The following is a 21,784-nucleotide window of genomic DNA, read 5'->3' as shown; positions in this document are numbered from 1 at the left end:
ATGCAGAAGTCAACTTGCCCAAAACTCAGTTTAATAATGATGACTTGGATGATGATGAGCACAAGAAGGGTGATCAGAATCCTTCTAGCTCAAATCCGAGTCATTCTAGTAAGCCATCTGGTAGCAAGGGTGGAGAGAAGAAGAAAAAGGATGACAAGAAAGATGAAGAGAAGAAGAGAATAGGGGAGAGGAAGAGCAGAAAACCTCATGATGATTCAGGAACTCAAACAACCCTAAAAATCCAAATACAACCATCTCAAACCTTAGCTCAACCCACAGCATCAACTATCTCTAACATCAAACCTTCCCAAACATCTAAGCCAAAATTTCTTTGCAGACAAACTGCCAACTCCTTCCTAAAAAATTCCAATCACCTCAAGCCTCACAAATCTCAAGAAAATAACAACCCTACCTTTATCCAAACCTTCACTAAAATTCAAGCTCAAATCTGTTGGGAGAAAGCCTAAGAAAGTCAAGCCTGTAAAGGAAGTGGAAGTTACTGAAAGGGCCATCTGTAATTACTTTAAAGAATCTGACTTTCTACCTCTAAATTGGTGCATCTCAGATGAAGACCATTTTCAACATCCAGCTGAGGAAATTGTTAAAATCTGGGTTGTATCCCTGAGAGAAGTTAGAGTCTATTTTAAGGATGGTACATTCACTCTTTCTTAGATATATTTTTGATGTCATGTTTAATCTGATTTGTGTTTAGTTTCAGAAATTAATATCAGGACTTATCAGGACTTACTGGAAATCAGAACTTACTGAAGTCTGAACTTATATCGAAACTTAAGGCCGTCAGGATTTATATCAGGACTTAAGTGCGGTTACTTCAGATAAGGAATGCAGCTGATTTAAAAGAGAAGATCTGGACTAAAACAAAAGAAGATATGCATGAAGAGTTGGACAGCTAGAAGACTTGTAGAAGATAATATCTGATTGATATATTTTAGGAGACAGAATTATATTCCATATCAATTAGAAGGTATCTTGTAACTGTGTACTATATAAACACAGCTTAGGGTTTACACTATATGTGTTATCATTCACGAGAACATTATTTATTATAACCTAGCAGCTCTTAGTGATATTGTTCATCACTGAGAGAGTAGTTTAACCTACTTTGTAACAGAGCTTATCATATTGAATAAACTTGATTACTGTTACATACTTGTATTCTAAATCGATTTGATTGTATAAACACTATATTCAACCCCCTTTTATAGTGTTGTCTGACCTAACAAGTGGTATCAGAGCCTCTCTGTTGATATACAAACAGTGAGATCAGTTTACAATTATTTTTGAAGAAACACAAACTCCACCAAATCCCACCAAAACTCAAGATACTCAAAACAATCAAACTCACAATCGATATGAGAGTATTAGGGTTCCCATACTGAGAGCATCTGAGTATCCTATATGGAAGGTAAAGATGGTTATGTTTCTGGAAGCCGCAGATCCAGAATACCCTGATAGAATTAATGACGGACCATATAAGCCTACCAAGCTTTTTGTTGCAGTTGTTGATCAACCAGCAAAGATGATACCAAAGGAGAAAGGTGATTACACAACTGAAAACATATCATCTATTGCCAAGGATGCAAGGGTAAGGCATCTGCTGCATAGTACAATTGACAATGTCATGTCAAACAGGGTAATTGGATGCAAGACTGTAAAGGAGATATGGGATACTTTGGAGACAAGATACCAGGGAACTAAATCAATCAAAAATAACAGGAAGACTATACTCACACAAGAGTATGAGCACTTTGACTCAAAAGCTGATGAGTCATTAACTGATTTATATGACAGGTTTGCCAAACTCTTAAATAATCTGTCACTGATGGACAAGGAATATAATCTTGAAGATTCAAATCTAAAATTCCTTTTAGCTCTTCCTGAAAATTGGGATTTGAAGTCTACTACCATAAGAGACAACTATGACCTCACTGAAACTACTCTTGATGAAATTTATGGTATGCTCAAGACTCATGAACTTGAGATGGATCAAAGGAGCAAAAGGCATGGAAAAAGTCAAAGACAGTTGCACTTAAATCTGAGGAGGAATCTCCTAAAGTGGTTGTCTCAAAGAGGGGCAAAGGAAAGGCTCTTTCATAGAGTCTAATTCAGAGTCATCATATTCTGATGATGATGACTCAGGATCTGAAAATTTATCTAAAGTGGATGTTGATGCAGAGATTATGCAACTGTGTGCTCTTATGGTGAAGGGTATCACAAAGATAGCCTACAAGAAATTCATAAAAGGCAAGAAGTTTTTCAGGAAAGGTGAAAGTTCTGAAAAGAAAGGGTTCAGAAAGTCTGAAGGCATAGGAGGAAAGTCTGACAGATGAGACAACTCAAATATCAAATGCTATAATTGCGGTGAAAGAGGCCACATCTCTCCTTACAGCAAGAAAGGAAAAGGTGATAAATGTCAGGCACTTATCACAAAGAAGAAAAACAGGGCAGACACTTCAGATTCTGAAGATGAGGTGAACTATGCCTCAATGGCAAATGCTGATAGCAGTTCTGATGCTGCTGAATTGAAGGTACCTCATTCAACTTTTTCTTTTCATACTGATGATATTTCTGAGCTAAGATTATATCATAAAATCATGTTCATTAGTTTTAGAGATCAGACTTTAACATATGAAATACTAACTTCTGAAAGTCTTGCTCTTAAAAACATTAATGACTACTTAGAAAAAGAGTTAGTTATATTTCATCAAACTCAGAAAGAAAGAGATGAGGCTTTGTATGTAAGAGATGAAGTGCTAAAACTGAATAAATCTCTTAAATATGAACTGGAAAAGGAAAAGGAGATAATCAAAACTTGGACTAACTCTGGAAGAACAACTCAGAAAATCTTAGAAAATGAAAATTGGAAAGAAGGACTAGGTTACCTAGATGATAAAGAAGAAAAGGAAACTGTGTCATCTAAACCAAAATTCATCAAAAAGGATGAAAAGACAAAGGTAAATACTGTTAAATTTGTTGCAAAAACTGATGTGTCAAAATCTGAAAAGATGAATGATTCTAAAAAAGAAGTCAAAGAAAAGTCAACTTCTGACAAAGTAAAACAGGACAAACCAACTTCAGTAAATATAGGTTTAATGACAAACAAGCAGCTTAAGCATAAGCTGAAAGAGATTAAAAATGTAAACAGGGTCAAGGAAGCTAGGAAAAATAGGAATGAAAAGGAAGGTGTGAATAAAAGTAATAATTATATGCCTGTTCCTAATGCTCCTAGAAAGAAATACTATTGTGGCGCCCTCCAAACCCGGGTCAGAAGTTTGGGGTCCACACACACATCTCATTTATAACCTGCTTCTAACAATAATAAAGAAAATAATAATATGCAATGACCCTACTTACCAACTACCATGGATCGCAACAGGTTAAAGTATGCACACAAGCCAAACACATCTAATATATTACATACCGATCAAATCCCAACTAGTCAAACTCAACTGAGTACTAAACATATTACAAACTTTTACAAACTTAAATTATTCCAAGAGAAGCCTACTAGCTCAGCTTCAACAACCTTAATCCCTAGCTCTCGCGCTGAACTGGGGATCCTTGCTACCAACTGGTTCCTTTTTAACTGGAAAGAATATAAACAACATTGCACAAATGAGCTAACTAGCTCAGCAAGTCACAATGACAAAACTGAGAATAATGATCATCAAGTGAATATGGTTATGATATCAAGTGAACAATGGATTATGATTTAGAATTGGATATTATACTTTTATTTTAAAAACCAAGGTTAGGCTGCTGATCAGTCACGCACTAACCCCGAGTAAAGCACACAGCATTGCTCTAACTACTGGATCCAAGGCACACATTGGCCTAACTTGACCATTATATGGTCTAACCACGAATCTGGTCCACAATTTTATAAAAACAATCCAATTCTAACATAATAACAAAATGAACAATAATAAACAATAACCAGAATCATTAACAACAGTGAGTACTTAACAATGAAAGGATTTCAATACTTGTATGGATCAACAAGGTAATTTCAAAGCTTGGATGCTGGGTAATGAAAGAATTGGATAACAAAGGAATCAATATTTCAGGGTTTCAAGGATTTGGTCTTTCAAAGCATAAGATATCATGGATTGAGTATATAAGTAATTCAGTTCAGCGTTTGGTATTTAGTTTGTATGTATTTGTGGAGTAGTATCGTAGATTTGTGGTTCGTGTTTGGGTATACAATAATCAGTGGCTTAGAAAGAATATGGTTCATGGCTCAAGAACAATGATTGGAATCAGGGTTTAGGTTTTTATGCTTCAAAGCACTTGCAATATCACAGTATTATCAAGTACTACAATATCTCAAGAAAGTTCAGAACACTTGCCTGGTACTAACTTACTATTCTGCACTCGCTTCCAATCACAATCGTCTTACTCCTCAACTACTTGTTTCCCTTTCCTACGTCTTGCCTCTTCTGCTCACATATCATAAGCATCTATCAATCATCAACTCATAGGATTCTATTCAACACATAGATTAATCGAATTGAAAGTTACGCAATAATCAAGTAAACACTGAATATATAGATCAATAGTCAATCAACAAGTCACATATAACACATAATATATCACGTAATCAATGATATGTAATTTAGAAAGAAGTCTCGGGTCATAAATAGGCTTTCGGGTATTTAAAATGATTTTTAAAATATTTTTCGGAATTAGAACGGGTCGTTGGATCAATTTTGGGTTAATAAATAGGGTTCGGTTGGCCAATTCTGGCTTCGAAACAATTTTATAATAATTATTGAGCTTTGGAAATGATTTAGAATAATATTTTAAAGCTCAAAACTATTTTTCGGAATTTTTAAATCATTTTTAAATCATTTTTAAATATTTAAATCTAATTAAATAATTGATTAAAATCAATTAATAATTAATTAAATCAATTAATTAATTAATTTTCAAATTAATTGACCAATTAATTAATTAAAAATTAACTGAAATTAATTAACTAATTAATTCATATTTATTTTTGAATTAAAAATAATTTTCGGAATTAAAATAATAATTTTCAGAATTTTCAGAAATTAAAAATGAATTTTTATAATAAAAATAAATAGGAAATATGATTTTTAAACATTTTATAAACAGGAATCCTATTTTTGAAAACCTTGCAAACTATAGGGACGAAACTTCACCATCTTCAAAAATACAGGGACTAAACTGCAATTTTGGAGTTTCAGTCGCCGGAAAATCGGGGGTGGTCGGAGAACTCACCTCCGGCATCCTCCCACCACCATCACCTCCAGAATTAAACTACACAACACCAGGAACCTATATCTGCAATCAAAATTCATTAATAACCCCAGACTTGGCCGGAATTTGATCAAGAAACTCGCCGGTTTCCGGCGGGTTCGACGTAAACTTCAAAACACAACTCCCTTCTCTACAGACCTCGTTGATTCATGAAACTTGTACGACTAGATTGCAAATTTCACAGAGAATACAATACACTATACCACAACATCAATCTATTTCAGAATAAGAAACCCCCAAATTTCAATTAGGAACATTCATACGGGTTCTAAGCCCTAATTTTAAAATTCGAAAATCAAACTCAAATTTGAACATGTTATTGAACTCCAAATCAGACGTATAATATATCAAAATCATCAGAAAAACAAGCTCTACAACATGCAATCATCAAATCATACAAACAATCATCCGAACAAAAATTCATATTTTTAATAAATTTAATTCGAAAATAAATAAATTTCCAGAAAATAAACCTTTGATTCTACAGTAAAACAAAGCTCAGAATCTGATAGAACACTTCAAATCCTTCGTTTTGGTTACTCAAGCTTTGAAAACAGAGATCGGTAACGCCTTCGTTTTGCTGTTTGATTCTTAGAACAGTTTATGTAATTAGGGTTTTTCTCTGAAAATTATAGAATTAACTATCTGCAAATGATTTTGATACGAAATAAAATACGGAAAAAGGCTATTTATATTTACGGAATATTAGTATCCCGTTGGATCATTCCGGATATAAAACGGTACGTTTATTTGTAAAACTGATCCAAACGGTATCGGTTTTCGGGATAATTATCCAAATCAGTACAATTTGTACTGCAGTCTTGGTCTCAGCGCCTGGTTACACGTATTACGAAGTGATAATTGTGATAGTTTAATAAAAAGCTCCCGTTTATCGAAAATACGGGTTTTATTGATTTACCAAAACGAATATTGTATCGAAAATATTGCGCCGGGACCCGCGCAGGACAAACCGTACGCCGGATCGAAAAAGTCGAAACATGGAAAATGCTCGGAATATTACAATTAGGTTAGGAAGGAGTTCTCGGAAGAGTTTCGGGTTCCAAAAACGTAACAACGGTTGACGTCGGTTGGTTCCCGTTTTTATAAAATAGATTTTAAATACTCGGAAAAAGATTTTATAAATTTCATATGATTCTTATAAATTCATAAATCAACATAAAAATAATTAGGAAGATATGACAATTATCTATATTTTATTTTGGACATATAAAAATTAAAATACTCAATTAATAATATTTTTGAATATCCAAATACAAATAACACTTAACAATTAATTCACAGAATAGATACTGAACACACATAATAATTATTTAATTAGCAAAAATAATTACACGGTATATCCCAGATATTACATCCTTCCCCCCTTAAAAGGATTCTGTCCTCAGAATCTCCTAAGAAAACAAATGAGGGTACTTTTCTCTCATATCACTTTCTAATTCTCAGGTTGACTCTTCAACCTTTGGGTTTCTCCATAATACTCTTACTAACTTTACCACTGTATTTCTCAATACTTTCTCTCTCTCCTCTAGAATCTCTATCGGACTCTCTACATATGAAAAATCTGCCTGAAGCTCTATTAGCTCATATTTTATTACATTCCTGGAGTCTGGATTGTATTTCTTAATCATTGATACGTGAAAGACATTATGAATGTGCTCCATGTGCGGTGGTAACGCCAACTCATAAGCTACTTTGCCAACGCGCTTTAAAATCTCAAAAGGTCCGACATATCTTGGGCTTAGCTTCCCTTTCTTCCCAAACCTCGTTAGTCCTTTCCATGGTGATACTTTCAATAATACCAAGCTCCCTTCTTCAAATTCCATGTCCTTCCTTGACTGGTCTGCATACTTCCTCTGATGATCTTGTGCGGCTATTAATCTCTTCTGGATATTTTCAACAACTTCCTTTGTCTGCTGCATCAATTCAGGTCCGAGTATTTTGCGTTCTCCTACTTCGTCCCAATATACTGGAGATCTACATTTGCATCCAAAAAGGGCTTCATAGGGTGGCATCCCAATGCTGGCGTGATAATTGTTGTTATAAGCAAACTCTATCAGGGGTAAATGCTCGTCCCAACTTTCTTTGAAATCAATAGCACAAACACGTAACATGTCCTCGATTGTCTGGATCGTTCTTTCACTTTGGCCGTCCGTCTGCGGGTGATAGGCCGTACTCATATTCAATCTTGTTCCCAAACATTCTTGAAAACTCTTCCAAAATCTTGAATTAAACCTTGGATCTCGATCAGATACAATAGACACAGGAACTCCATGACGAACTACGATTTCCTTTAGGTACATATGGACCAACTTGTCGAGCGAAAACCTTTTATTTATAGGCAGAAAATGAGCTGACTTGGTAAGTCTATCCACTATAACCCAAATGGCATCATGATTAGCCCTTGTCCTTGGTAATCCAACTATAAAATCCATGGCGATGTGTTCCCACTTCCATTCTGGAATCTCCAATGGCTGTAGTAATCCGCTTGGTCTCTGATGCTCTGCTTTAACCCTCTGACAGGTATAACATTTGCTAACCCATTCCGCAATTTCCCTCTTCATGTCTGGCCACCAATAATTCTTCTTTAAATCTCTATACATTTTTGTACTTCCTGGATGGATGGAATATCTTGAACTATGTGCCTCCTGTAGAATTTCATTTTTTAACTCTGTCACCGGTGGAATCCAAATTCTAGATGAAAACCTCAGAATACCTTGGTCATCTTTTTGCGTGCATAACTCTTCCCCTACTAAACGATTTATATCTTGATCCATTACATCTTCCTGACATTTCTTTATTTTCTCTAATAACTCCGGTTGGAAAGTCATACTGTACACTTTTACTTCCTCAGGCTTGCAAACTCTAATCTCCAATTTCAAATTTCTGAAATTCCTTATATATCTCTTCAGGTACGGATAACACATTTAACCTTTCCTTCCGACTTAACGCGTCTGCTACAACATTCGCTTTACCGGGATGATAATTAATCGAGCAATCATAATCCTTGATCAATTCTAACCATCTCCTTTGCCTCATATTAAGTTCCTTCTGGGTGAATATATACTTCAAACTTTTGTGATCCGTATAAATCTCACACTTCTCTCCATAAAGGTAATGTCTCCAAATCCTCAAAGAAAACACTATGGCTGCTAGTTCCAAATCATGAGTAGGATACTTTTGTTCATGTGGTTTCAATTGTCTTGACGCATACGCAATCACCTTGTCGTGTTGCATAAGAACACATCCTAATCCATTGTGAGAAGCATCACTATAAATTACGAAATTCCCTTAATCATCTGGAAGTGACAAAACAGGTGTCGTGATTAATCGTCGCTTCAATTCCTGAAAACTTTCCTCGCATTTGTCGTTCCATATAAACTTCTCATTCTTTCGTGTAATCTTTGTTAATGGTGTAGCAATCCTCGAGAAATTTTGAACAAATCGACGATAATATCCCGCCAATCCTAAGAAACTTCTTACCTCGGTGGGTGTTTTCGGTCTCTCCCAATTCGTAATTGCCTCGATCTTTGCCGGGTCCACTTTGATCCCTTCATTACTAACTATGTGCCCTAAGAACTGAACAACCTGTAACCGAAACTCACACTTCGAGAATTTAGCATACAACTTCTTTTTCCTTAAAATCTCCAAAGCTGTCCTTAAATGTTCCGCATGATCCTCTTCCGTCTTTGAATAGATCAAAATATCGCCTATAAATACAATAACGAACTTGTCCAAATATTCCTTGAAAATTCTGTTCATCAGGTCCATAAATGTTGTCGGGGCGTTGGTCAATCCAAAAGACATTACTAGAAATTTATAATGTCCATACCTTGTTCGGAAAGCCGTCTTTGGTATATCTTCTGGCTTGATCTTCAGTTGATGATATCCCGATCTTAAATCGATTTTGGAGAAATACTTGGCTCCCTTTAATTGGTCAAACAAATCATCAATTCTAGGTAACGGATACTTATTCTTGATTGTAAGCTTGTTGAGCTCCCTGTAGTCGATACACAGTCTCATGCTTCCATCTTTCTTCTTGACAAATAATACCGGTGCACCCCACGGGGACACACTGGGTCTGATTACTCCTTTTTCTAACAGCTCTTGCAATTGCTTCGCTAACTCTTTCATCTCAACGGGCGCCATTCTATACGGGGCCTTGAATACTGGTTCTGTTCCAGGTGCTAAGTCGATCGCAAATTCAATTTCTCTATTTGGAGGAAGTCCTGGCAATTCGTCGGGAAACACGTCTGGAAATTCATTCACTACTACTGGAATATCTTCAAGTTATTTCACAATATACTTTCCCTCCCTTTCAGGGGTTCTCTTAAACTTTTGAAGAACTTATATTAACTTGTTCAAAATAAATTACTATCATTTTTTGTCAAGGTCGTAGTAGTCAAAATCTCCAGATAAATTTACTCACGCTGCTTATAGTTATCGAACTTGGCCGTTAGGTCAAGCAAATATGGTAGGATCACTTACTACTGGTACAAAAATTTGTGAAACATTATATATAACACCAATAAATAAAACAAAACAAAAAAAAAATCCCCACACAAGTGATCTAAACGAGGCAGTGTATACAAATAACAGCTCGGAATTGTCTAACTTAAGTTGAAGGGATTCACGTATATTTATTTGTTTTGCTTACAAAACTTTCTGTTAAGGAATATGGCTATGGAGCCATGAGCCCTTCAATGGTGTAGGTAAGTGACTTGGCCCAATCAGCTTTAAGTAGAAGAGTCTGCAGAGTATGCATCACATCATAGTCCGGATCAAGCTTTCGCTGCCAACCCTACAACAATGAAATATTAAGAGTAAATTATATATGATTTTTGGGATTATTAACGGTGCAAGTTTCACGTTGCCCAAAAACTACAAAATGCATAATTGATATCTCCCCACAACATGATTGCAGAAACATGCAAATAATAATTCTGCAAGCAAACTCAGAGACAACTTGATGCATTTATTAGGTGCATGTCATGTACTCATGTCCAATCTATGCAGGTGAAGAAGGTCCTCAAACTTCAGGTAACAAAGTTATGATAGAATTACCTCAAGAACCAAAAAGGTGACCATTACAGTGCATACATTCCCATCGATATTAACTTTATGACGCCGAACTTTCTCAAGCAATTGCTCCATGCACTCTGCAGGATGGACAACATCACCTTCGGGAGTACCCCAGAAGTCAAATGACTCTGTTACTTCCTGTCAATCAAAAATAATTTACAAAACCAACCAAGAAACTTATCGGCAGCTGGAACAAGCATATAAAAATTCATTTACAATACCAAAAATTCATCTAGTCTACACTACTTGCACTAACCAGTAAGGGTGTGCATGAAGTAAACCAAAACCCAAACCGAATTTTATTTTGGTTAACCGAAACCGAAATTTACCAAATATGGATACCGAAAACCGAACCAATATTAATTCGGTTAAAAACCGAGCGATATAATATTTTCGGTTATTACTAAAAACCGAAATTTATTGAAACTATAGAAAATTGCAAAAATTAAACATCATTTTCTTAGATAATATTTAAAAATTATAAATAAACTATATATGATAAATTAGGAAGGATACATCAAAGCATATTGCATGTGATCTCCTGATTTAGATCTCGAAACAAGCTGGATTTAACTAAAAGAAAGGCTACTGAATCAAGTAACACAATAGCAACCATGATTTCAATTTACAAAATAAAATTATTGTATTATTAAATTACAGTAAGCAGTTTCTAATATGTTTTATTATTAACAAGAGTTTATATATATGTAGTACATAATAGGCATGTATAGTCTCTACCTGCAAGGCTGCAATTGTAAATATAATTATGTGCACATATATTAGTAATTATTAATTTTATTAATATTATTTATTTTATCCGTTTTTTGGTAATCGTGGTTAATAACTGAATTACCGAATTACCGAGTAGTAGAAAAAACCCTAACGAAAACCGAAAGAAATTTCATTTTTTGGTTAACCGAACCGAAATTATTTCTGTTATTCGGTACGTTTATCGATTAACTGAACCGAATGCACACCCTTAGACCAGCATGCTGAATGCACAATCAACAGTGACTGGGAAAATTAAAGCATGATGACTTGCAGATCAGCGACAACGGATTTATAAAGCAATCATACGACTGGTTGAATAAAAAAGAAATAGTCTCGACCCAACATGCCCTAGTTAGAATCATTTACAGTTCTTGGATAATTTTATTAAATTGACAGGAAAAGGACGTCAAAAGTGTCGGATCTTCAACAAGAACATGCAAAAACTACAAATGCGTTAATGCTATACAATGATGAACAAGTGATATCCCTCTAGTGGTACCAGGGACTATCACTATAACCATCTGGTTGATTATCCACTTCAAACAGTAGAGGCAGGGCATTTATATTAGTTATTACACTCTAGAAGCGTATTCCAGCAAACTTTAAAAACCATTAATGCTCCGCACACTTAGATTTGTAATCTGAAAGTTGCAGATTCCCAGTAGGAAAGAATGCATTATATTCTCTCTTTTATACTTGAAGCTTCCAGAATGTATTTAATTTCAACTTAATATAAGAAAATTCTTTTAAGTTTTCTTTGCACCTTAGGCTCAATAAATAGCTGATAAAAAACTTCGCTTGTACATAAAAACATGGTCAAATATTATAAATTTGCAATACATAGGAAAAGGTGAGAAAAGCCATAATGTGCTTCATTTATAATGATTAAGTACTTAGAATGGTACCTTAATGAAGGCCTCTGGCTTAGGGCAGTTCTGTTGCTTTGACAATCTAAGTGTACACTCTGCTGCTGTACGACCATCTCGGCAAGCAACAGCCTTAAAAAAATCCACCAAATTAACTCTGTCACTGCCAGACAGTTCAGCGGTCATGCCTACATCAAGGAAAATGACGTGAGGCTTTGATTTAAAGAGCCTCTTCCGAGAAGACTTGCTTCGAGCTGCCCGGACAAGGATATTTCCAGGGTGCATGTCAGCATGAATAAAGTTGTCCACCTAGGAAAAAGATAAATATTATCCATAACCTCAACTGATCATTACCAACTTTTAAAGACAAACTGAAGAGATCAATCAAAACTACTTCATTAAAATTGTCGGTGAAGTCAAAAATGAGGCAAAAAAAACTACAAATACTTATACCACAAACTTTATTTTATACATGTTTAAGCCATTATTTGCAAGATGGTAAGAGCAACTCCATCCAAATACATGAACCATAACAGGGTCTTTAAATTAGCTATATGCACAGCGTTTTATAAATGCATGTCAATGTTTATTATCCCTCTAGCAGTGTAATTTTTCATGGTCTCCTTTTTAATCCTCTCTAATTATCTACCCCTCACAACCATTTTATTAAAAAGTATAGAGTAATTGGCAGTTTGTAACCCACTTTTATTTTCAGTTTTGCGATTTGGGTCTACATTATTTTCTCTGTCAGTTTACACCCCGTAAAATTAATTTCGCTTCTATTTGCACCCCATTGACGACTTTCCATCCAAAATGACCATTAACTTTAACGAAATCGGGGGCATTTCAGTAAATTAATAATTAAAACAGAAGAAAATAAGAGTAATTGGCACTTTGTAACCCATTTTTTTGGGAATTTTTTCAATTCGGGTCTATATTATGTTTTCTTGCAAGTTGCGCCTTTAACTTTGAAATTCACTTTGTTTTGCACCCCCTTGACCATTTTTAACTTTTATATCAAGGGTAAAATTGAAAATTTCTGGTCTCCAATAACAAATCGTCGGATCCTTAGAATTCACGGTCCAAACCAACAAATAAATACATGAATCGATTACAAATAGGGCTGAGCAAAACCGAACCAAAACCAAAAAACCGAACTGAACCGCACTAATTCGGTTGGTTCAGTCCTGATTTTTCAGAAATTCGTTTTATTCGGTTCGGACCAAATAGACCGAAATGAAATTAGGCTCGGTCCGGTTCTTTTAAAAAATATTTCAGGCCGGACCGAATAGATTGAATAGATCGAATGGACCAAATCATATAAATATTATAATTTAAATTATATATTTTACATATATCTTAAAAATTATAATCATAATATTTAATTTGTAATTATATTTATACACTGTTAGAACTCTACATATCACTTTACTTTAATTATATTTTAGAGTTCATATTTTTTGGTTTGAAATTTTTAATACAATTTTATTTGTTTAAAAAAATTCAGTTCGGTTCGGTCCGGTCCATAATACAATTTCGGTCCGGTTCGGTCCAAGAAAAAATGATAATTCGGTTTTTCAGTCTATTCGGTTCGGTCCGGTTTTGGACCGAACCGACTGAATGCTCAACCCCATTTGCATATAACAAGCAAAAGCTAACTGTAATATCAAATTTCGTGACAAAATAAGAATCCTATAATGGAGTTTAATTTTTTTATTTGAGTGAATATGAAGCGTCCTATTAAATATTCGCTCCATTTATAATTGGATTTTTTTATTGGGTCGAATCCTAGATCGAATATTTAATATTTAATATGCCGATCCATGTCCGTTAAAATAAAAATTAAAATCGATTCTAGGATTCTTATTTCGAACTGGGAGTTTGATTTCCGGGAATTTTTCATTAAATTTGATATTACATATAGCTTTTGCTTGTTATTTGCAACCGATTTATGTATTTATTTGGTGGTCTGGAATGGGAAATCTAGGGATTTGGCGATTTGTTCTTAAAGACCCTAAATTTCCGATTTTACCCCTGATTAAAAACGGTCAAGGGGGTGCAAAACAAAGCGAAATTCAAAGTTAAAAGTGCAACTTGCAAGGAAACATAATATAGACCTGAATTGAAAAAACGCTTAGAGAAATGGGTTACAAAGTGCCAATTACTCTTATTTTTTTCTGTTTTAATTAGTAATTTACTGAAATGCCCCCGTTTCCGTTAAAAGTTAACGGTCATCTTGGATGGAAAGTCGTCAATGGGGTGCAAATAGAAGCGAAATTAATTTTATTGGGTGCATATTGACAGAGAAAATAATCTAGATCCAAATCGTAAAAATGAAAATAAAAGTGGGTTACAAACTGCCAATTACTCAAAAGTAAATATAAATTTATTTTTCAAACGAACGAGCATCCAAATTTCAGGGTTCTTTTTTAAAATTTTTGACAATGTATCGATAACTGAATTCTGGCTTTCATATCAGTACATCGGAAACTCTTACCATGCAACAAAAAGAACCAAGCTTGCTTTTCGGTATATCTTAGTAAAAAAAAATTTGCAAATCATTCTTTACATCATTTCTAAATTTTAATACATTAGCCTTCAGCTGAGGCATGGGTCAGGTAAACAATTTTGGTACCTTCTGCATTGGTAGACATCTACATATATTAGTTGCTAATACTGTACTTTACCAAATTATCCTGTATACAGCGGTCAGGAGTTAACATACTAGTAATAGCACCGATTTCAATTTTAATGTTAATTTTAGTTTAAAACAAGAATGGCAGTTGTAACCGGAGTCGGTATGTTTTTATTATAATGCTCATGCTAATATTGTATTTAAACATATTATCCTGTCTACAGGAGCTATCATATTATTAAAAGCATCCTAGGAAGCATGGGTGCGGGTGTGGGAATACGAGAATTCGGCAAATTCGAAAATATGGGGATTCGGGTGTGGCGGGATACGCCAATCATTTAAATATTTAAAATATAATATATATTCAAATAATATAAATATAATCTCAGAATCGCATTTTAATTAAATAGAGTAGTTAAATAAATAAGTTCAATATCCCATATAACCAAATACACCCTTAAATTATTTATTAAAAAAAAGAATTATTTGATCATATTAAACATATTATTATTTACTCAAATTTAACACATAGGAGTACAAATTCACAAGAGCCAATTAAAGAAAATATCAAATAATTTTGCAAATTAAAAAAAGGGCTTAAAATTGGTGACTTGAGACACAACAAAGACACAAAACAATAAGAGTCAAACAGTCAAACACGCTCTAGACTGACTTTTCAGACGGTTATACACACACGTGATTCCTATACATACAAAACTGAAAAACACATATCGACAAGTTGATGACAAATAACAAGGAATCAAAGATGGAGATAGTTAGTTCGCCTCAGTCGTCGTCTCTCCTCTCTTCTTAGTCTTTCAATTGGGTAAGTAAAGTCAGTCAAAAAATTACAATTTATGCCACTCCCGCACCCGCTTCCCGCACCCCCACGAATCTGATTTGTGAAATACGGCGACACGCCACGGTGGCACACCCCGTATGTTTCCCTCCGCACCGCCGCACACCGCCTCACCTGAACGAATTCGGTGCGCAGTACGTCAGGGGGTGCTGCAACCCTGCTTTCCAGGAAGCATCGATTACAATTTTAAAATTTATTTTAGTTTAAAACAAGAATGGCAGTTGTAATAGAGTCGGTATGTTTTAAAATGCTCATTTGTAGTCCTCAGTTCAGGTTGTCCTGAAGAGGATTTTAGCAGCTTGAAACATACACAAGCAGACCAACTATCAGGATTTTACAGCCTAGTTGGGCTCATAGAATTTATAAGCACAAAACCATGCTAATACCCACATAATAATTTATTTATTTAAATAGTCTGAGACTTCTGTGAGATTGTCCAAGTCGGTGAAAATAGAGAAAAGCAAACATTGCCGTACTTCACTGCTTATTATAACATAATTATTTAAGTTCTCACTAACAAAATAATGGTAGTAAAATTCTTATATAACTACAAATTTTTCAATGTATACCACACATAACTTAATTAAACAAAAAAAAAGTTAACACACTCATTGGAGATCATCCTTACAAAAACAATTTGAGGCAGGAGCAGTAAATCAAAATTTTGGGAGAAAAGAAAGCATAAGTTTAGGACAGACAGGTTTACAACACTTTTTGCAACAACTGGCAATGGCTAAATGAGTGCAGGTTAATTACAAAACAGTACAAAATCTAGGCCTGAACTAATACCTGTGCATTCATAAGATGAGGCTTCTTGAAATAATGAATTGAACTTCTATCATGCAATAAACACAAGAAACAACATTTACCACTTACCAGAAGCATTTTGAGAAGTGCATGAGTTCCAATATGTGCAAGGGATCTTTTCAGTCGTTCATGTCCATCAAGTTCATCAACGTAGTAAGCAACGCTTTCCCCTGGCTCAAAAGTTTCCACCAAAACAGCCGGATGTACAAGTGGATAAACAGGTTTTGGAAAAGAAACATCCTTCCACCTACGGAAATTATAATTGAAACGACTCAACTGTGCAGCTTCCCTTGCAAGGTCTACTTGAGACATCATAAAAACAGCAAACTGTTGCACACTTTCATCCAATCTTAACCATTGTAATGCAGGAATAAATGTTGAAGTTTTTGCTACTAGATTGATTATCTGAAAGTCTCTTCTAATTGAATTTCCAACACCAGGATGTCTTACTTTAACTGCAACGACAATAGGTTTGTTCACACGCCCACGATACCGATATCTCAAAGATGCTCGATGTATTTGGGCAATACTCCCAGACGCTACGGGTACCTCCTCAAAATTTTCAAAAATTTCAGAAAGCTTACGGCCAAAAGCTTTCTCAATAGTCTTTTTAGTGTAGGCGAAACTATGTTCAGGAGCTTTTGTGTGAAGCTTCGAAAGTTCAGTACACAGATCTTTAGGAAAGAGATCAGGCCGAGTAGCTGCCCACTGTCCCCACTTTATAAATGCCGGCCCTGCTTTCTCCAAAGTACGATGAACAACCTGAAGCCATAGTTTTCTATATTTGGGTCCAAAAGTATCCGCAAATGGAGCCAACATTATGCTGGGTGAGAACAAAATCGTTAGGTAAATAGCTCTTAGCAACAAAATGACACCTTCAAATGTTGAAAGGAGTAACGATATCAAGAAAGCATGGCTATCTTGAGCATGCATATAAAGCGTATTATTTTGCTGAAAGCTGTCAGAGTTCGCTGATGCTTGAGCCCATGTTGTATTTCCCCATGTCAAGGCAAAAATACCAGGAACAACCAGATATGAGCGACTCAAAGCCAGGCTAGTTGCTTGAGCAATTCTGGTTATAGGGGTATAACTTTGTGCATTGCAAAATGGTGCTTTTGAAAGCCTCTTCCAAGCAACCTGGGCACGGTGTGTAACTCTGTTACTTGCTGAGAGTACATGAAAATTCTTGGGACTACTACTTCTGCAAAATCCATATATGGGTTTGTATGCCAGATATGTGTATCTGCTACTAGAGGAAATGTACTTAGAGTAATATATGTGAGAAGAGTGTAGCCCAGATGTACCAACTGCTTCAAATTTACTTCCATTCAAATAAAAACTTCTCTGACTTGTGCCCACGGACTCTACAACTCTTTTTATATTCCTTACTGTAAGGAATCTGCAATTTCAGTAAAAGAACAAATTATAACCGACTGTTTTCGTGATCAACCATTACTATAGCTGAATTTTCATGTAGCAAACACTTTGCTTAGAGAAAAAGCACAGATAAATCTATTACAATACCAGATTAAAACATTTTGTCCCTGCAAAGCTATTTCTACGAGCTCGTAAAGGGTACATATTTTATCATCTGTTTAAGAAGTCGTTCAGATCATAAGTTAAAAGTGGACGGCCTACATTTATCTGGGCCCAGTTTAGTTTTACAGAGCTTCACAATAAATACTCAACAGAGTTGTTATTTTACCTGAATACAAATATATTATTGCAAAATGTATAATGCACCATCCCTAACATATACCATTGCCTTTTTTCGGTGTTCACTACAAGAAGAACTCTTATTCAGCTCAATTAAATATTTCTAAAGTACCTCTTAGCTTTACTAACAACAATGAGTATGCAACTTACCAGGGGCGGACGCAGGATTCGAACACAAGGGGGGCCAAAAAAAATTCCAAATAAATTATAATATAATATTAAAGTTTATTGTAAGTTCATTTGAGCCGACCTTTATTATATAATAACATAAAAATACAACAAAACTATATCTAAAGATGGACAAAATAAGAAATATGTACTTGCTCTCATCTTAAAATCAATTATAAAAAATTCAGATTCAATTAAAACACAATGTATTAGACTGATTAAAATCTAATAAAATAACTCTGAATGTATAAGTAATAATTAATTTTTATGAAAAAACATTAAAAAATATATCAAGTAATTATAATTAGTGGATAGACCTAACTAGATACGCAGGTAAAGAAAGCACATAACTATTTTGTCCGGTCATAGTTGGGTTAGTATCACGATTGGGGGGGGAGCAAATATAAGAAAATGAAAGAAAGCCGTTAATATACAATTTTTAGCAGTAATACAAGGAAGGAGTTTGCAAAAATCTGGCAGGGGCCAAGGCCACCCCCGTGTATACTGTGCGTCCGCCCCTGCAACTTACCATGTACAGTGATAAGTACATTGCACGAAGAAACTACACAAACTATATTTGCTTAAGATCGTATCAAAAAATTAAATTACTACATGTCATATAGACATCGAGATAAGCGAGCAACCTACTTCCCATATGATCACAAAAACACGATCAACCTATAATAAATTAAAATACAATTTAAACTTATACCCGCCCAATCATATACTGATAACACTAGTATCTCCTTAAATACTATTACTGAGTTCACTTCAATGCAATGTAATGGGTGGCCACAGAATCCACCAAAATTTACGTTATTTAAAGTATTCACTTTAACGGAATGGGTAGGTACAGGAATCCATCAAAATTTCGGTCATTTACGCATACTCCTCCCTTTGTCCAGGGTTCCATTCCATTCCAAGTGAAAATTTAATCACATTCCTTGTTACTACAATGCATAATCTTCGAAACAAAGGTAATAAAACGAATGACCATAAAGAAGGCATAAACAACAACAAATTACATATAGCACCTTCAGAAAAAAATAATTTACACAAAACCCTCAATTTAAATCACCAAAAAAAATCCAAGAAACACCAAACACATAAAAAGAGGCTGATAGAAAGTTAAATACAAAAATTGTGTGTATATACCTTGACATAGTGAAGATTGTGTTGAATTAATGAGATGGGTGAGTAGAATTAAAGCTCCAAGAACATAAAAAACTCGCATTTTCCAGAAATTTCACATAAATGGCCAAAAATACCACATGGGTTGTTGAGATTCAGCCCAAAAAAGGCGTATTATTATGTGTGCATGTATAGGTTAAAAGGGTTCTTAATAAAAAATTGAGCTTGGGGCTTTAATGGGTTTTAAGAGGATGAATAAAAACTAACGGCGGTGGATCTTGTTGTTGCCGGCGGTTGTGTTTGTTTGTTTGGGGGAGCTTTTTGTTAAAAAGTGGTGTATCAAAAATATCTTGTTCAAAAAGTTAACAAATTTAAGAAAATTACCCAATTTGGTGTTGTTTATTTTTTCTGTATTAATTAATTATTAATTTTTTGTCTTAATTTTACAAATTTATGATTGACTTTCAAGGGAGTTTGACATGGCGATGTCGGCTAATAATTATTTTCAGTAGATGGCGACGCTTTGTTATAATATTTTATTTTATTTTATTAAACTTTCAGTTATTCATATGGTAGATTTAATTAGTTTTGTTATGGTTAATTTAGTTTTTTTTAGTATGACTTGTATTAAACACTTTACATATTTTCTATGTTTATTTGCTCGTTAAAAGGTTGTTTATTTGGAGTTTCCAACCACATGGGCTAGCCTAATGGTAACCGTTGACGGAGGAATTTGATATCAACAAAATTTGAGGTTCGTGGCCGAAATCAAGATCTACGATGGTGGTTCTTCGCCTAAAAAGTGAGCGGAGTGTGATAGTTGTGATGAATTGGTGGTGGCTCCTTAGGGTTAGTGGTGACTCCTTAGGCTCTCGTTTCCGACCCCTTGCAATTTGCCTACGTATCCCTATTTATAGGGAATCAAGCCCACATAGTTCTTGGGAAAACAAGAAACCTAATGGGCTTAGATTTCTTATCCCGAGGCCCAGTAGGAAATCGTCTTCTATTAGTTTTAGGAATGTCCGCCGATGAGGCCCAACAACAAAGGACCAAGGCTCGTCCACGGCTTCGAGACTTCACGGATAAGGCATCTCCCTGACCAAGGATAACCCTTCGCTACTAGTTGTTTCTCTAATCCGTGGACGCAGGTATAGCCGTGGTTCACCCCAAATGTTGAACACATCCTTGTCCCCCGGATAAGGAGCCCCTACCAGATTGCAGGACAAGTGATCCTAAGCTTTTGGGTGTAAAGTGCAGGATACTCTGAAGTCTCTCAACTAGGACACCCGTTGACTACAGAGACAGAGCTCCCAAAGCACGCACCAGAATTCACTCCACATCCCCAATGAGGACACTCCTTGACTACAGGAGGAGGTCTTCAGTCCAGGCATTCTCCTGGAGGTCTCTGACCACAGAAATCGCCTTCCTGTGGTTGCATTACAGGAAGGAGTTCTTCAATAGTGTACCTGCAACAAATACGTTAGTAATAATAATCTTCTCCCTCCTTAGAGCATCCAGAGCGTCCATCCAAGCAATATGTTGAAGATTTGCTATATATCATTCCAACCATTAGGGCGCGCCCTATCTCCTATAGGTGTTAGTATCATCCCATATCTCCCGCCAAACTTTCTACCTTTAAGTATATGAGGGCGCGCCCTCCCCTTCTCAGGGAATGGAAGGGCTTCCCCTATTTAGGGCGCGCCTTCCCTTTTGAGGTTGACATTTCTCTTTTCTTTCACCAAAGGCGTGCCTAAATATTTCTGTATGTTGGCGCCGCCCCGTGTTATCAGCTTTTGATATCTTCTTTTGTCATTTATAGGGTGCGCCCTAACTTATTTAACGGTATGGGATCGCATTAACCCCATCCACGAAAATCCAAGGAATGAATTTGTCACAGTAATCATGTCCGGGGAATCCGTCCAAGGAATCTGTCAATAAAACAATTAGGGCTCGCCCTAACTTGTCCAAAGGTAAGGGTTTGCCCTGACCTGTCTTGGCTCGCACCAACCCGTCCACAAAAATCCATTTTCTTGGTTGTTCTTCATTGGTTGGCCGTCCTTAGCTGTCCACCCTTGGCTGTCCGCGAAAACCCATTTTCTTGGCGTTCGCCCAAATTGAATTATGTTGACCCGAATTTGACCCAGATATCTTTTGTACCAAATTTTGGCTATAACAACTACCCCCAAAATTCCATATGTCATTGGAAATGGGATTGGAATTTTTACCTTTCTTGGCTTCAAAAATTTGTATGCATCGTTCTCTTAATAAACGCGCCTATTCTGTTTAGCTTTCAGGATATAGCCAAAAGATTTTAACTGGTTAATAATACGTTGACTGTGTAAGATATATGTCCCCACTATCTTTAAACATATGCAAAAATTTGTGTCATCCTTAACGATGAGGGTATGTCCTCCGCATTCTCCTCTA

At 35.5% G+C, this 21,784-nt stretch overlaps 1 protein-coding gene across 1 annotated transcript; it reads right to left on the bottom strand.

Annotated features, from left to right (window-relative positions):
* Positions 1-9,732: 9,732 nt before the first annotated feature.
* Positions 9,733-19,714, bottom strand: LOC141677791 (uncharacterized). Its single transcript, XM_074483858.1, has 5 exons — positions 19,382-19,714; positions 16,412-17,741; positions 12,081-12,350; positions 10,387-10,542; positions 9,733-10,123 (listed from the first exon to the last, which is right to left on the bottom strand). Exons 1-5 carry the CDS (start codon positions 19,387-19,389, stop codon positions 10,004-10,006), a joined length of 1,884 nt encoding a protein of 627 aa, XP_074339959.1. The 5' UTR covers positions 19,390-19,714; the 3' UTR covers positions 9,733-10,003.
* Between the last annotated feature and the right edge of the window lie 2,070 nt (positions 19,715-21,784).

The sequence above is a fragment of the Apium graveolens genome, chromosome 8 (assembly GCF_009905375.1).
Source record: "Apium graveolens cultivar Ventura chromosome 8, ASM990537v1, whole genome shotgun sequence".
In the NCBI taxonomy this organism is placed as follows: domain Eukaryota; kingdom Viridiplantae; phylum Streptophyta; class Magnoliopsida; order Apiales; family Apiaceae; genus Apium; species Apium graveolens.
The sequence above is the reverse complement of the archived record's forward strand: the minus strand, read 5'-3'. Positions and strand labels throughout refer to the sequence as shown.

What these genes read in the sequence shown, in the direction of transcription:
- LOC141677791 (XM_074483858.1), bottom strand. An exon ending in AGCCAGAGGCCTTCATTAAG is followed by an intron (nt 10,543 to 12,080) that starts GTACCATTCTAA and finishes TTTGATTGACAG; the next exon opens with GAAGTAACAGAGTCATTTGA. An exon ending in TCACCTTTTTGGTTCTTGAG is followed by an intron (nt 10,124 to 10,386) that starts GTAATTCTATCA and finishes TCATTGTTGTAG; the next exon opens with GGTTGGCAGCGAAAGCTTGA.